Source organism: Ctenopharyngodon idella, chromosome 22, assembly GCF_019924925.1.
Source record: "Ctenopharyngodon idella isolate HZGC_01 chromosome 22, HZGC01, whole genome shotgun sequence".
NCBI lineage: Eukaryota > Metazoa > Chordata > Actinopteri > Cypriniformes > Xenocyprididae > Ctenopharyngodon > Ctenopharyngodon idella.
In genome coordinates this window covers 26,870,019-26,886,645 of record NC_067241.1, presented here as the reverse complement: position 1 = coordinate 26,886,645, position 16,627 = coordinate 26,870,019, and the positions used below count along the sequence as shown (strand labels likewise).

General features: G+C 39.4%; 2 protein-coding genes and 1 long non-coding RNA gene across 9 annotated transcripts in view; 1 reads left to right on the top strand and 2 right to left on the bottom strand.

Annotated features, from left to right (window-relative positions):
* Window positions 1-6,125, bottom strand: part of phf20b (PHD finger protein 20, b) — a 28,540-nt gene extending 22,415 nt beyond the window's left edge. For 2 of the 3 annotated variants that reach the window (XM_051880762.1, XM_051880765.1), the window contains exon 1: window positions 5,967-6,125. The gene's annotated coding sequence lies outside the window, so the exon portion shown is untranslated. The remainder of the gene's footprint in view (window positions 1-5,966) is intronic. The other variant, XM_051880763.1, reaches the window with a different exon arrangement.
* A 14-nt stretch (window positions 6,126-6,139) lies between these two features.
* Window positions 6,140-16,627, top strand: part of LOC127505305 (uncharacterized) — a 38,766-nt gene continuing 28,278 nt past the window's right edge. Inside the window, exons 1-2 of the long non-coding RNA XR_007927682.1 lie at window positions 6,140-6,265; window positions 8,719-8,873. This is a non-coding gene — a long non-coding RNA (uncharacterized LOC127505305). The remainder of the gene's footprint in view (window positions 6,266-8,718; window positions 8,874-16,627) is intronic.
* The window catches only part of arhgap46b (Rho GTPase activating protein 46b), a 90,640-nt gene continuing 83,626 nt past the window's right edge, over window positions 9,614-16,627 (bottom strand). For all 5 annotated transcript variants that reach the window (XM_051880757.1, XM_051880759.1, XM_051880758.1 and 2 more), the window contains 4 exons: window positions 15,871-16,070; window positions 15,018-15,109; window positions 13,435-13,604; window positions 9,614-13,355 (listed from right to left, as the gene is read on the bottom strand). In XM_051880757.1, coding sequence (XP_051736717.1) covers window positions 13,161-13,355; window positions 13,435-13,604; window positions 15,018-15,109; window positions 15,871-16,070 — 657 coding nt within the window. In that variant the 3' untranslated portion in view covers window positions 9,614-13,160. The remainder of the gene's footprint in view (window positions 13,356-13,434; window positions 13,605-15,017; window positions 15,110-15,870; window positions 16,071-16,627) is intronic.

The window sequence follows — 16,627 nt, the reverse complement described above, 5'->3', positions numbered from 1 at the left end:
CGTCGCGACGCTTGAGTTGACGCGCGAGTCTGAACACAACACGCATGCGTCTTGAAGCTCTTGTGAACGCACGTTGCAGATCAATGTTTTTGTAAGTAAAGTGGTCAATTATGTTTTTTTGCGCAAACAAAGCACTCACGTCACTTCATAAAATCGAGTTTAAGCCACTGGAGTCACGTGGACTACTTTAATGATGTCATTCCTACCTTTCTGGACCTTCAAAGTGGTCATTGCATTGGATCTCTATGGAGGGACAGAAAGCTCTCAGACTTCATCAAAAAGATCGCGATTTGTGTTCTGAAGATGAACTAAGGTATTACGAATGTGGAACGACACGAGGCGAGGTGAGTAATAAATGACAGAATTTTCATTTTTGGGTGAACTAACCCTTTAATACTAAGGGGCCAATATTAGTCATATTGAATGTTGACATACAGGGGTTGGGCAATGAAACTGAAACACTGGCAAATATAGTTGTTGAAGGTTTCACGCCTATACGGTGGAGAAAAATAATTATTTGATCCTCTGCTGATTTTGTAAGTTTGACCAATTACAAAGAAATGAGGAGTCTATCATTTTTATGGTAGGTTTATTTTAATGGATAGAGACAGAATATCAACCAAAAAAATCCAGAAAAAACACATTATATAAAGGTTATAAATTGATTAGCATTTGATCGAGTGAAATAAGTATTTGATCCCCTACCAACCAGCAAGAATTCTGCCTCCTACAGATTGTTTATGTGCCCATGTGGAACACAGATTAGTCCCGTCACTTTAAGAAAGTACTCCTAACGTCAGCACGTTATGTATATAAAAGACACCTGTCCAAAGAATCTGTATCTTCCATTCAAACCTCTCCACCACCATGGGCAAGACCAAAGAGCTGTCAAAGGACATCAGGGACAAGACTGTAGACCTGCACAAGGCTGGAATGGGCTACAAGAAGCTTGGTGAAAAGGAGACAACTGTTGGTGCGATTATTCGGAAATGGAAGAAATACAAAATAACCATCAATCACCCTCGGTCTGGAGCTCCATGCAAGATCTCGTCTCATGGGGTAAGGATAATGATGAGAAAGGTGAGGGGTCAGCCCAGAATTTCACAGGAGGAGCTTGTAAATGATCTCAAGGCTGTTGGGACTACAGTCACCAAGAAAACCATTGGTAACACACTACGCCACAATGGATTAAAATCCTGGCTGCAGTGCCCGCAAGGTCCCCCTACTCAAGAAGGCACATGTACAGGCCCGTCTGAAGTTTACCAATGAACATCTAAATAATTCAGAGAAGGCTTGGGAGAAAGTGCTGTGGTCAGATGAGACCAAAATTGAGCTCTTTGGCATCAACTTAACTCGCCATGTTTGGAGGGAGAGAAATGCTGACTATGACCCCAAGAACACCATCCCTACAGTCAAGCATGGAGGTAGAAACATTATGCTCTGGGGCTGTTTCTCTGCTAAGGGTACAGGACGACTTTGCCGCATTGAAGGGCCGATGAACGGGGTCATGTACCATAAAATCTTGGAAGAGAATCTCCTTCCTTCAGCCAGAACACTGAAGATGGGTCGTGGATGATGGGTCTTCCAGCATGACAATGACCCAAAATATACTACCAAGGCAACAAAGGAGTGGCTCAAGAAGAAGCACATTGAGGTCATGGAGTGGCCTAGCCAGTCTCCATGAGTCCACCTTCACTGAGTTACAGTGTGGAGTAGTGTTGTCAAAAGTACCGGTACTTCGGTACCAAGTCGGTACTGAAATTTTGAAAATGTGACGATACCAGCATTTCTGTAGCACCGGGAGTACAGAGAATCTGGGTATATTCGGTACCCACTGATAGGACTGTGGCAGTATTTACGTGAATATGACACGAGTGAAGCACAAAGCTTTGTTTACAAAAGAAATAATAGGTTAGCAATTAATTGTGACATCGCAGCCATGGAAACATTTTGGTTCATGCCGAATGAGAGAGGTACGTGAGTCCATAAATTTAAGCTTTGTTGGCTCTGTATTCTGTTTTGTGAATCGCGATCTGGTCACCCGATTAGCAGAGAAATTAACAATATTCCATTAGTTATTCCACTGAACATGGAATCTGTGTTTCTTTTCCCAAATCTTCACTCACGCAGGGGATTATAAACGTTTCTTTCTTTCGTTCGCTTTTAATTAGGCCTATTATTTTTATATTCTTTACTGTGGTCAAGTAGAAAAAACACTGTAGGACAGAAACCTTTTTGCTTGCACGTCAATTTCTATTTAACACAGTTTGCGCTTGTTATTAGACTTTATAAGGCGCGTCGAGTTTATTCGTATAGTGGAAGATAAAACTAGCTCTTCAGACCTTTTACAAGTGTCAGCTGCTTGTAACATCAGGAGATAACATGAAGATATTATTAAAGAGAAATGGTCTCTTCCTGCTTGTGTCCCACATCCCTCTCAAAACGCAGAGCGGTAGGCTATATGACGCATCTTTGTGTGGAAGTAAAAAACTAATTTTTTTTTTTTTTAAATAATATTTAACTTTCTTATTATTTAGGTTACCATTATTTACTGATACTTATTTCATAGTTTTACTGGCTGTAGTGTGTCGTTTCACTGACAGAATAGCTAAAATAAACACGCACGTCTGTTACAAAATAGATGTTTGAGCATTTTTTATACATATATATTTCAAAATTTATTTCATTGAGGTATATATACACCCACAAACATACACACACGCTTCAAATATTTATATGTATGATTACCATCATATTTAATAAGTTTTTAAAACAGGCTATTAGTGGTTCAATGGATCACAAAACTCACAGTTCAGATCATATCACGGTTATTAAATCACGGATCGGATCATTTTTCGGATCAGCACAAAAAAAATAAAAATTGGGGGGTAACTTTCCATTTATTACTTAGCCCACTTTAACTACTTCGATTCCACAGCAGAAACTACTAGCCTAACTAATACATTATTAAAGGCAAGTGAACAGACTGTAGGAAGAACAAATACTGTACACCAATTACAAGCATAGATAAATACATCATAAAGTTACAAATAAAGTATAAGGTCTAACTGTAGTATTAATTTTCGTGAACAGAAATGTAGTAATTAAATGTAAAACGACACTGTTCACTGTATAAATTTAATATAGATTAATCTTTCTTAAAGCTGTGTTTTGCTGTTTGATTTACATGACAGACAACAGCAGCTATTTATAGGTTGCTGTCACTTTCAGACTCCATGCACGCACACATCCAATAGATACACGTCCGAATTCTCACCTTGTTCAATTAAGACATAACCGAATGTGTTTACGAGAATACTTGCCGAGAGGGGTATTTTGACTGACATAATGCGTGTATGTGTCCATCTAAGTGCATTTAGGACGCGAAAGAGATATCAATTTGGAGTTTGCGAGCTATCTGTAACGCGCCTCTCTCTCTGTGTGTGCGCGCGAGCCTTGTATGTATGTGCGTCTGTGCGCACCGATAACAGCGTGGCTTGCGATACCGAATTAAATCCTCTTTTACCTCTTGTAGCGCTGGAATGGTTTTATATCTATTTAATGTGTAAACTAGCAAGACAAAACACGTGCAAATGATAACCTTTTACTCTATTGCGGTTAAACTTGCAATTGATCCGCGAATCACATGCGTGCCGAACTGTGGGGCTTGGTCCGTACGGATCCGTTTAACCACTACAGGCTATATAAAATAGTAAATTAGTTCCAACAGATTTTGCTGTGGTACCGAAATTGGTACCGAGAACTGTTAACTTTTTTATGGTATTGGTACCGACTACTGGAATTTTGGTACCGTGACAACACTACTGTCATTCGAGGTTCAGGAAAGTATTAAAGACATCATTAAAATAGTCCATTTGACTACAGTGGTTCAACCTTAATGTTATGAAACGAGGAGAATAGTTTTTGTGTGGAAAAAAAAAAAAATAACGACTTTATTCAACTAATTCTTCTCTACCCTACGCAGACTCATACTCGGATTTCATGAAAAATATCTTAATTTGTGTTCCGAAGATGAACAAAGCTCTTACGGTTTTGGAACGACATGAGGGTGAGTAATTAATGACAGAAATTTCATTTTTGGGTAAACTAACCCTTTAACACCTGGATTGTTGCTGTCCAGAGTGAAGCACTCAGTTGGATCAGTAATGGTTTGAGCTGCAAAATCATGGCATTCCCTACTGTGCTTGATGGGCATGTCACTGCCAAGGACAACCAAACCGTTCTAAAGGACCATGTGAACCTAATGGTTCAAACATTGTTCCCTGAAGGGGGTGCCGTGTATCAGCACGATAATGCACTGATACACACAGCAAGACTTGTGACAGAATCTGAACATGAAAGTGAAGATGAACATCTCCCATGGCCATCCCATGGTATTTTGGAGGAGCAAGTCAGAAAATGTTTTCCTCCACCAGCATCACATAGTGACCTGGACACTGTTCTGGAAGAGGAATGGCTCAAAATCTCTCTTATTAACATTTTTTTTTTAAAAACGAAACCTTGTTTCCCCATCTCAGCACTGAGGCGGTTAATAGCGTATTTTGGAATAACTAAAATGCATTACGGAACGACATAAGGGAGGGTAAATTATGAAATAATTCTCATTTTTGAGTATCCCTTTAAGCACTTTTCCAAGGTTGGTAGAGTATTGGGAAAACGTTAAAATCTAAATGATATAATTTTGCCAGAATGAAGAGTGGAAAAAGGAAAGGAAACTTTGAGCACCATAGACCCTAATACATTATTACCCTTATTAAATCAAATAGGAAAGACTGACATCATTCACACTGAAACCCATCGTTGTTTATCAAAAAAAAAGGTCTTCATCATCATCACATGAAAGCGCGTCATCAAAGGCGTCGGATAAGTTTCATAACTGACTCGCGTGCTTATCCAACCCCCCAGTGCTGCGCGCGCAAGCGCCGGGCTCGTGTCCGTCCTCGTGGACAGACATGTTCTTACAGGGTGCATACATTTTCAATACGTCATAATCGCGGGAAACCGGCACATTAGGTTAAATCAAAGCATTTACAAACTCCTCAGCTCTCCCACTTAACGGTCACTCATATCGACATGCGCTTGAGCGCTGCGTGACGCATATGGCGCGCAAACGTTTCCTCCTCGTTGTTTACATTGTCAGGCAAGCGGCTCATCTTTACATGCCTGTCATAACAAGTCACAATCAGTACATCAAACGACAGAGACTGAAGATAAACGTTTTTATGGTAGGAATAGGTAAATATAAACCAAAATATCACAGAATTCATGCATTTGACTCTTCCTCTACTTCTCGTGCGAGAAAAACGTGGGTGCAACGTTGTCTGCGAACTTGACGCTGACTGCTGTGTAGTTTAAGATAGCAGACAAATAGAAAATGCTCTGCGAAATGATCTGCATATCACAAAAACGAGTCAAGCCCTCAAAATAAAGTTTTAAATAATTACCATGGCATTTTAAATGGCTATTTTGATATTACATTGTTCAGTTGCCGAGAATGATGCGCAACAACAGCAACCCATTTGATTGGTTCAAAGCCCTGACTGACGCGGACTCCAGCGTTCTGATTGGGCCGCGCATCTGTCATTCAAGCCCTGACGCTCAGCGGCCTCCGCTCGGCCTACTCCTTGCTGCTGCATGGGACTACCATAAGTATAGTCGAACAAAAGTCTTCCAGCTATTTAAGAAGCCCTAAATGCGCATTTACCCCGATCTACTTAATGACTATGTCTGTAACTGCCGACAATTTTCATTAATGCACTATATGACAAAATCAATTTCATGGGTCCCATTAGCATCAAACAGGGGAACACATGCATGGAGACAAGTTTCGTTATAACACAACAGCATCATCACCACATAAATATTATAAAATGTACAATTACATAAAATAAACAACCAAGACAGCTGCTCATTGTTTTGCAACATGTAATCACAGCGCCGTTTACCTTTATTGCTGATAAATGTACTCCGACACCAAAGAAAGCAAGTCCAAATGCATGGAGAGTGATTTAAGTCGCATGCTTTGAGAGCGAGCGCATCCACGCAGTTTGTTTTCTCCGGCGCGAGCAGCAAGGCCGGTGTCCGCGAGGTGGAGCCTGTCTGCGCATGCGCGAACGGATATTTTTCCTGCTGTCCCCGTTTCCTCATTTGTTGGAGGTTTTCATGCGTGTTCATTTCGTTTCTCACGCTTCCCATCCAAAAACGACGGGATAGTTTATGTCTTTGGTACAGAAGGCGTATCTTTGTAAGTGATATTAAGCTCAAGAGCATTTTATCTCTTCTCTGAAGATAGATATGTTATTAGAATAGACAGAGGCAGCTGTCCTCCCTGACTCAACGAGTGAAATGATGAGATTCATTTGTACTGTAACCACGAGACTGGAGATGAAAACATACAAAAGTAGCCTATGAACTACTTTAAAAAGGCCTACTATATATATATATATATATATATATATATATATATAAAACATTACTATTTACCCCCTCTGTATTAACATCTCAAATTAGATGTTATCTTGGTCACAGTATATAGGTGAATTGCAACGAACAAAAGTAATAGAAAAACAATTTTTGTTTTTATTTATTTTTATGTCTTTGAAAATTTATTTTGTCACTATATAAGTGGGGTAAATTGACACCGTCATTAAACACCTTTTTTTAGTAAAATATGCAGGGGACAGATTTCAGAATTTATAAATAATTATTTTACTTTAATTAAAGTTTTGAACTGAACTAGGTGTTTAAAAACAACATTCTTACAAACGGGCAAGCATTTCTATACCTGAAATTTTGAATTTAAACCTTATAGTTACTCAGATACAATTCTTGTAACAACTAGCTTCACGTGACAATATTTCAATCATTTAAAAAAAAAAAAAAAGATTTTACTCCAGTCATATAATATCTATTTCACTTTGCATGCGCATGGTCCTCTGATGTCAGTTAAAGATATGCAGGTAAACAAATACGTTTATTTAATCTTTTTAGTAAGTGTTTTATTTTGATAGTTTATATTTTACATGATTTTACATTTTTGTGCTATAATTAATAATAATTAGCCTTCCTCCCCAGCGTTCACTGTTTTGTTATTCATATAAATCCATTCATCATCTTAAGACATTTTGAGATCAACGATCAGCTAAATACTAATTACTTTATCTCAGTAACCCCTGTTATTGGCCACTTTCACTCATGAACTATATAAACATACAGAGCATTTCAGCAAAGGCGTCAGACAGTAACTGAAACTTGTTGTGGTGTTGCTTTTCACCACTAGATGTCATTATAACACGCCTGACATATCAACACAACTAAGGCCTTGTCCCAAATTACACATTTCATATGCACTTGCGGTCTAGTGGACTTACCTGTACAGTACAATGGTGTCCCAGGCTGCGTTCCACTCCACTTTTAGACACGCACTCGCGAACTTCCCTAAACACTTCCCCTCAGGGGAATCCCTGCCGCCATTTTTAAGTGTGTTCCACTTCGTGAATGGACGAGGGAAGTTTATATGGACAGACCCTCGTCCCCTCGATTTTGACTGAGGGAGTGAGTCTTACTCTGATGTACACTTCAAGCAGCTCTATATCCCACAATTCAACTTGATTGTGACGTCACAGCAGATCGCGCTTGACTGAAGTTTAAGATATATTAATTATTTTGAGAATTAATCGCATAATAGTCTATAATATATTAATTATGTTGAGATTCAATCGCATAATACTTGTAGCTACCTTATGTTCACAGTCAAAGCTTATACTATGATATTTTGTTTCATTTGTGTAATTTTATTTTTCTCCACCAGCTCATATACCTATAGGATTTTATATATTTTCTCCAACAATTTATAAGCATATAGAATGGTGCATAAAACGAATTCATAAGTAGAAAAGGGGTTTAAATAATAAATCAGCTCCATACTGGATTCCAAGTGATCAAGGGCTTAGTGCGTTTCATTTAAACCTTATGCACGAGTTCCGCCAGTAGTGGGCACTCGTGCAGCGTAAGCAATGATGCACATCCGAGTCCACGAGACGGAGGGAAGTTAGCGAGTGAAGGGCATGAAAAATTGGAGTGGAACGCTGTCCTTTTAGGTTTCAGAAGGGTATTCGTGAGCGCCCCCTTTGCGGTCGATGTGAGCCCTCGATGCGCACTTTCGCACTGAAGCAAGCTCTGCAGCAGACTTCAAGCCGACATTAAGTGTGGACTCGTAGGAAGACTGCAAGTGTTTAGGGTGCCATTTTGGACAGGGCCAAAAGTGCACTCATAAGTTGTGTCCCAATTCAGAGGCTGCATCCTTTGAAGGATGCAGACTTCAAAGGCCATGCCTTCGAAGTCCGCGAAGGTCTGATTGAGCGATGTTAAATGGGATGGTCTGGCCTACGGAGGATTGTTCACTGATGCGCAATGAACCTCGGGATAAGCTAGACTGCAAAAGATCCACTCATTCTATCCTTCGTGGGCTGTGAAACGAAGGACACATTTGTAGGCCACATTTGAAATAGCCTTCGAATTGGAACAGCCTTCGTCACACCACTGTGACACATTCGACCTTCGAATGCAGCCTCTGAGTTGGGACACAGTGTTAGTCGATCAACCTTTAATTAAGTATTTAAAATATGTTCAATAGGCCTATATGTATTCAAGTCAATGTCTGTATGATTTTGTACCCTCTTTTTCATGTTTCTTTAGATCTGGACACAAAATGAGCATCATTTACTATATTCCTCTGTTCAATCAAAACTGACATTGAAGCAGCATGGAAAATCCATGACACACATCATACATGCTTCTGATTAGATGACTACCCAAACCGAGCAAAGACAAAAAGGGCAATAGACTGACAGGTAAGAGCTGATAAAGACACAACATACTGAAATGCCATGTCGTAAAACTTGTGCGGGGCTCTGTAAAATTGAGCTCTTATAAGATTGCCAAAGTTCTTTGGCCTGAAAGAAAGTATTATATATGGTGAAGAAAAACTACAGCGTAGTTTACTGCCAATATAATGCACTATAGAGGCATGTTGTTTGCATAATGCTTTCCATTTAATTTGGCTTATTTTGAGCAAACTGTAAAGAAAAGGAGTACAAATGTGAAGATTTCAGAGTTTATTTTTTCAATATTATGACAGAAATGTGCATTTCTTCAGTTCACATAGAATAGTGTAACTAAACTGTGCTTCTATATTCAACTTCCCCTTTTTCTCTTGTCCTTCCCTTTTTTTTTTTAGGTATATCTGTTACCCTGATTTTGTTTCTGTACTGTCCTGTGTTTTAGGTGTGTCTATGCACAGTATATTTGTATATGTATACTAAAATAGAGTAGGATTACTGGAGGAGACTCCTGACTTCACCACAAGAGGTCATGAGAGCTCAGAAGATCCTTTTCTATACCTTTGTTTGAGAGGTTTAGTGTATTATTCATCCAGTCTAGACTCATGCTTTTTTTTTTTTTTTTTTGTAATAAAGTGACAGTGTAGGTTATAAAACTAGTGCATATCCCTCCCTTTGTATTAAACCTCAAACTGTGCATTTTGTGTGTGGAAAGGCACAGACAAATCAAGGAAGTGAAACTCGAAGAGCCATTTTTGTACAATTATACAAATTTACAAATTTTATTTCCGAGTTCTTTATGAAACTATGCAAATTTAAACACACATCATCCATGTCATAATTCACTGCTGTCTCCTACACACATCCTCACACAGATAGAACAAAATAAGACAAAAAATCCTTAAGGAGAAGTAGAGTGCAGGATGAGTTTCAGTGAGCTCACAGACCCACAGGTGGAGGAAATGAACTGAGGGGGAAGTGCAACAGAGCTGGGGCTCACTTACTTTCACTATTCAGCTTTATAAAACTATTCATCAGATGAGGGGTCTATATACAAAAGCACAGGCAGAACACATTATATCAATAACAAAAGTGATTGGGACTTCAATTTCCATGTGTTCAGATGTTACCAGTGATGACGCCAAGGCCTGAAACATACTCTTCTAAACTACTAGCTAAGCAAGCTCGATTTATATTTCACGCAAATACTCGTTGCATTCTCAGCTTTGCCACAAGGGGCACTATAGCCAAAATTTGCATAAGCTCTTGTTCTATGGTCAGTATTCTCTGTCAGGTAAACAACTGTCATGGCAGCAAGTTTGAAGAGATTCTGAGTACGTCAGTTTAATGGCACACACATATGAACATCTGTCTGTGTCCGAAATCACCCCCTTTTATCCTTACTCATTGTGCTATTTGAGGGGACAGCCATTTGTAGTGGTGTCCAAAACTATAGACATGAGTGTTGCGCCAGAAAATGGAATCTGCATCATTTCATTTTTTTCATTCACTCCTCCAAGTGAACTATATTATTGGACTAATGTAAGGAATAGTGAATGAGAGTAGAGACCTTAGTGAGGGCAGATGTAGTTTCGCATAGCCAGACCTCGATACTGACGGCAGAAGCTCTGGACTCCATCGCAGCTTACAATTGCCAAGGACCGCCCAGAGGCCGTCTGACTGACATGTAAAGCAACCAATTACAGTTAGTTTTGTTCCGCATCATGTTTAGGGGCGTGAAAACGTAATGTCGATGTCTCTACAATACCAGACCGGTGTGTAAAACTCTTGGACGTATTTTAAAGAGTCTATGCTGCAAATGTTACATACTTCACATACTTTTGAAAATACAGCGTTTAGTTGATCCTGATAAGCATTCATTGTCACAGTTGTAAACACGACAGCGTTTTTCTTCCATAAGGGGGTTTGGCATCATGGCATCTTTGTTTCCATGCGGACCGTTAAGAACACAACACAGGACATGCTGTAGAATTCAACCGAACAGATGAATTTGAAAATCCTGAAGAGTTTCCAGTTAAGTGTGCCATATATATCAGATGTTCAGCCAACGGTCCGTGACGTCTGAGGCTGAAACTAGGACAGACATTGAATTTTACACAGATGAAAACGAGGCTGTGAGATAGACTTACAGTCTCTACAATAGTGCGTACTGTATAAAGGTACTATATCATGTAAAACTCACAACTGAGTTTTTGTCTACTGAAAGTTTATCCACTGAACACACCATACTTCTGTCCTTCACAATTGTTTTTTCATTCCTGTCAAAAAATTAAATATAGCACTGCCCTGACTGAGGTCTATAGTGGGCGATTTCGGAAATAGCCTCTATCGCCTTTTTGAGTGATGAAATGTACTACGGCCACAGTAACATAAGAATCCTTGTAATCTTTTTGAGGTTTAAGTACTTTCCAATGCCCCAATCAAGCGTGCCACACGAGTCCTGAAAAGTGAAGCCAAAGCGACCCCAGGTGGCTGGATGCAGTATAGGTCATAAACCCCGCCCTCTCCATGTAACGTAATGGGACGTGAGACAAACTAAACAGTCAAATTTTGTTTTTCTAAAAATGGTTTCTGTCATTTTAGGCGGTTTTATCACGCTGATGTTAGTTAAAATATTTGTTCTTTAAGTAAGTTTGTTTTTAGTTTTTTGATACTATAAAAACGTGGGTTTTGACATCATGATTGACAGCTGAGATTGACAGCTTCTCTGAGTAGTCACTGAAGCACCAACAGACCTTTTTTTTTTTTGAGATTAAAAATTAAAGTTTTCTTAAAGCTTCACATTTCCAGAACTGTTTATTTCACAGTTCTGCAGTATTAACCGATATCGCAGCTCCACTTCGCGCTCACTACTGTTTAGACTCGGGCTACAAGTTCACTATGCACAGACTCGAGACTCAAGATGTCAGCACAATATTGGCACACTGGCGGCTTCATTTACTACAATGGAAGAAAGTGAAGGTGTGTCGTCCATCTTTTTTTACAGTCTATGTTCCCAGCTTAATTCAGTGACAATTGAAGTGTAAACATTTTGTTTGGGTGTTTAGACTACTAGCCTGACATGGCAACAGCTCAACCAATGGCGTGAGTTTGGGGCGGGGCTATCTGTTTGGCTGACCAATAGCAGAAGTGTTTAGGGAAAAAGTAACTGATAAAAACAGTCATTAGTATATTTGTAATTGCATTTGGTGATGTTAGTGGCACAGAAATTGCACTTTGGATTTAAGTATACTGCATGAACGACGCGACTGCACACGTGTTGACCATGCTTGTGTAGAGTATGTTTCTGGTCTAACTCTCTTCTAAAACCATTTATTCAACCTGGGCAAATCTGAACACAAAATTCTTGTCCATCTGTTGATGTTGGAGCTGCTGGGACAACTGAAACCTAGTCGACTTTCAGCGGGCCAATGAGCAGCAGCTATTTCTGTGAGAGTTGTGAGACCTGTAGCAGATCTTCCGATCTGGTTCCTGGTTCAGTTTGCTACTGTTTCGTTGTGCTTAATCATCACTGATGTAGAAAACACACATCTGGAAACTTAATTTTCTATTTCCATATGGGACAACTGGGAAAACTACAGAGGGACAGATTGAAAATTGCTCGAGTAACCCGTTCATTTGAAGCATGGAGAGTGTGTTTATGTACATGGGCACTTATGCATCTTATACGTCAGCGAACACTCTCCATTTAAGGCACCAGACCTCAAGCTTTGCAAAGTATTTCAGAGCTGTCCTTGTGGTCCACAGCTCTGCGATATTCAACTCTTCTTTCTGAAGCCAGTAATTCTCCCTGCACTCATACTTGAGCTTACAAACCTTTGATATTAAATAATCAGAACACTCATACCATATTAAATTAAGAAAATACACTGCAGATCATATTGCATGTGTGTTATTACGATTAAGATTGTCCAAAGGATGCATTTCCCTGCTAATCAATATAAAAGACCAAGAGAAGACAAAGGTCATGCATTGGTTTTGTTTCAATGTGTGACAACAACCCTGTGTGTGATCTTTGTGATGTGGAATCAAATTCAGTCAACTGATTCAGTTCAAATAGAGTCTGGCTTCCAGAAGAGTCATAAGAGTCAAGTTCAGGATGATTCACATTGAGCCAAAGCTGGAATTTTAGGCATTGTCCGAAATAATATTGTGATGTTTGACGATGAGAAAGATCTCTGAGCAGAAGAATGTCCTGATACCAATCATCTCCTGGATGATTCACTCAAATGACTCAATTCTGAGCTATGCCACAAAATAATGAATAAAACGTGACTGTCAGATTAAGCCCTTGATGAAGCTGGTGTCCAAATGGACTATGAGTATGCGGAGGAAGGACATCTCTTTCCGCGTGTTTTCAAAGATGATTCGGGGATCGTCAGACTGACAGCGCAGGCAGTTTGGAGCCATGACCATCGCCAAATTATTCACATCCATCTTAGTCCTACTCACGTTCACCGGCTGAGCAAAGACCTGGGATGAGAGAAAGACAGGGCGTTGAAATATTCGTTGTATAACACTGCAGGGTTGTGTTGATGTAGCAGGGCATTACCTGTAAGAAGTTGATGAAGTAGCAGAGCACGAGTCTGTTGAGCTCTGGGAGGGACTGAACCACACTGATGGCTGCATCAGGATCTTCATAGTGACTGATGCACTGCGTATAGAAGCTCTGAGGAATCACCGGCTCCTCCAGCTCCCTGTACCACAACTTCAACAGAGACGCTGCCACAGAGGAAGAGACAGAGATGTTACATCGATGTGCTGCATGTTCATCTTTCATTGGCATTCAGCCATATTCACACTCACACAAAGATATGCACATATCAGCATCGATACCATGGATAAAAACTGCCATATAGATATTATTAATATTATCTCATAATTTGGCAGCAGGTATATTAGGCTGTTGTCACTTTAAGGCCTGACGCACAGATCCATTATACTGTTGCACATGCGTGTTTACGTTCACTTGAACCATAACTGACTGTGTTTACGTGAATGCTCGCCAAGACTGGCATTTTGTCATTATTCTGTGTGTATTTGACTGTTTAAGTGCAATAAGCAGCGAAAAAAAAGTTTAGTACTGAGAGGCGGCTTTATGTGTGCGCAGTTTGCGTGTGAGCACAAAATCTGCGGGAATGAGGAAAATTATGTGCAATACATGCAACCCTATGCCGAAATTCAAGCCCTGTAACAGCAACAATATTCATCCGGAGCAAATGAAACAAGTGAGTGAGGGGAGGCGGGTTTGTGTGTCGACTCACTGTCGGAGAGAATGAGAGAGAGAAATCGCAGCTGGTATCATGTATCTGTTCTGCAGAAAATGAGTATTGAAAGCGTTTCAGATATTTCAGTACCATTATGTATCGAAAAATCGATATTTTTGACAACACAATACTGCACTTAGTTTATTATTTCAGATGACTTTTTAAAAGGCAACAACTGAAAAATTTATATATTATACATAAAATTCAACCCGCCAAAGTGGCTAGTAGGAGTAACTGCGTTACATGCCACTGCTGAAATCCACCTGCATTTGATGGTGTTAATGTCAAGCCCTGCAACAGAAACTAACCCCTAACCCAACCAATTGTAAAGACCTTTCGTCACGCCCATTACTCCAACCTGCAAATGACCACACTTGTTTGATTAGACAAAAATTTGTCCAATATTTTTTGGTTAGTTTTCCAGAAAAAGATTAAACATTTTTAATGCATATACTATCTACTAACTAATTTATTTTGACAACTTTTAGCAGTACACTAGCATTTACAGTATATGCTAAAAAGCAGACAAGGACTAAACAGCCAATAGTGTTTTGTCCACTAACAATATGTGGAAAGACTCAAGTGTTTTGTAGACTGAATTTCCCAGGAACAGCAGTCTGACAGACACTGAAAATCTAAAACTAACCAAAATAGCCAAACTAACACATTAAATAATGGGCCTATTCTGTCTAACACAGTGTTTTTACAAAAACAAACAAAAAAAACATTGAAACGACTGTAATTACAAAATGAATCGTGGTTAATTAATTTAATATATCATAAAGGTCTGACAGACACTCAATTTCCCTATGTAAATGCTGAGTCACATGTATTTATTGACATACGTGTGAATGTTTGATGTTCTCACCTGGGACATTGGGATCAGAGAGGCTTTCAGGAATTCTCCACTGCTCCACCTGCAGCTTGAGAGCGTTCACCTCATCAATATCCCCTGGAACTCTACAAGATGAAGACAACAGCTTGTGAGACACTTATTCATCGGTTCGTAAGCGTTATTTACCTCACTGAATTGCCATAAGTGTTTGAACACTTCAATAACACTAAGGTCCTGTCCTAAATGCTCTCCTCAGCCTTTGTGCGCTACACTTTGACAACATTGTAGCAATAAAGTGGCCTTCTACATCATAATATAACAAATGGAACACCTTAAAATCCTCAGGACCATAAGGACATGCACAAACAAAAGCCACATAAGGACATGCACAAACAAAAGCCACATCGAGAGATCAGGTTGTATGCTGTAACGTGTTCTTTAACACTTGACCACAAGGTGGAGCCAATTTGACACTCATGATGGCATGACAGAGCTGTCATGCACAGGATTTAAAGAAATATCCGTAGATGTGTACACACACTTGCACACACTTTTCCAATGAAGTATCCTCACACATGAGGACTTGATAGGGAACACAAGACAACTGAAGAGTGTACAGTAAGTGTCTCATATTCATAAGAAGAAAACCTATTGAACAGAGAACACATCCTGGCTACAGGGGAAGAAAAAAGCATCAGGAATAGTACAGACTCCTATCATGAATGAAGAGCGATGTCGTAAAAACAGATAAAGAAGGAATGAGAATGTAAAATCTTTATACTTCAGAATGGCCATGTGGTTTAGTAATTAGACCAACAAGAATCGAGTTTGCTATATATGACCATGATAAGCCCTCCTTCCTGATTCTCTGCATATGTTGTCTCACCTGAAGATGCCCTCCGTCTGGGCTCCACCCAGGGCCAGCACATACTGAGAGAGTTGCACCTGCACCCAGGGCAGTTTCCTGTTGGGGAAGAGCTCACTCTGCCTCTCCATGATCTCCTCCAGAGCGCTCCCGAAAAGAGATGGTGTCACGATGGCATTCCGGCCATGATCGATCTCCTCCAGAGTGGGCTTCCTCAGACCCTAGAGACAGAACAAGGCACACAGTACATACTTCAATCAACAACAACTGAAAATGTAGTGGTCTCAAATTATACAGACTAGGGATGAACAATGTAGCGGTTAAATAAACTACCATTCAAGAGTTTATGGTCAGATTTTTTAAATATTTTTTAAAGAAGTCTCTTATCTTCAACCAGGCTGCATTTATTTGAAAAAAAAAAATGGAAAAAAATCAATATTGTCTTTCTACTGTTTTCTATTTTAATATATGTACTTTATTTCTGTGATCAAAGCTGATTTTTCAGCAACATTACTCTTCAGTGTCACATGATCCTTCAGAAATCATTCTAATATGATGATGCTCAAGAAACATTTCTTATTATTATCAATATTGAAGACAGTCGTGCTGCTTAATATTTTTATGGAAAACTGACTTTTTTTCAGGATTCTTTGATCAATAAATAGTTCAAAAGAACAGCATTTATTTGAAATAGGATGTTTTTTGTAACATCATAAATGTATTTATAGTCACTTTTGATCAATTTAATGCATCCTTGCTGAATAAAAGTATTAATTTC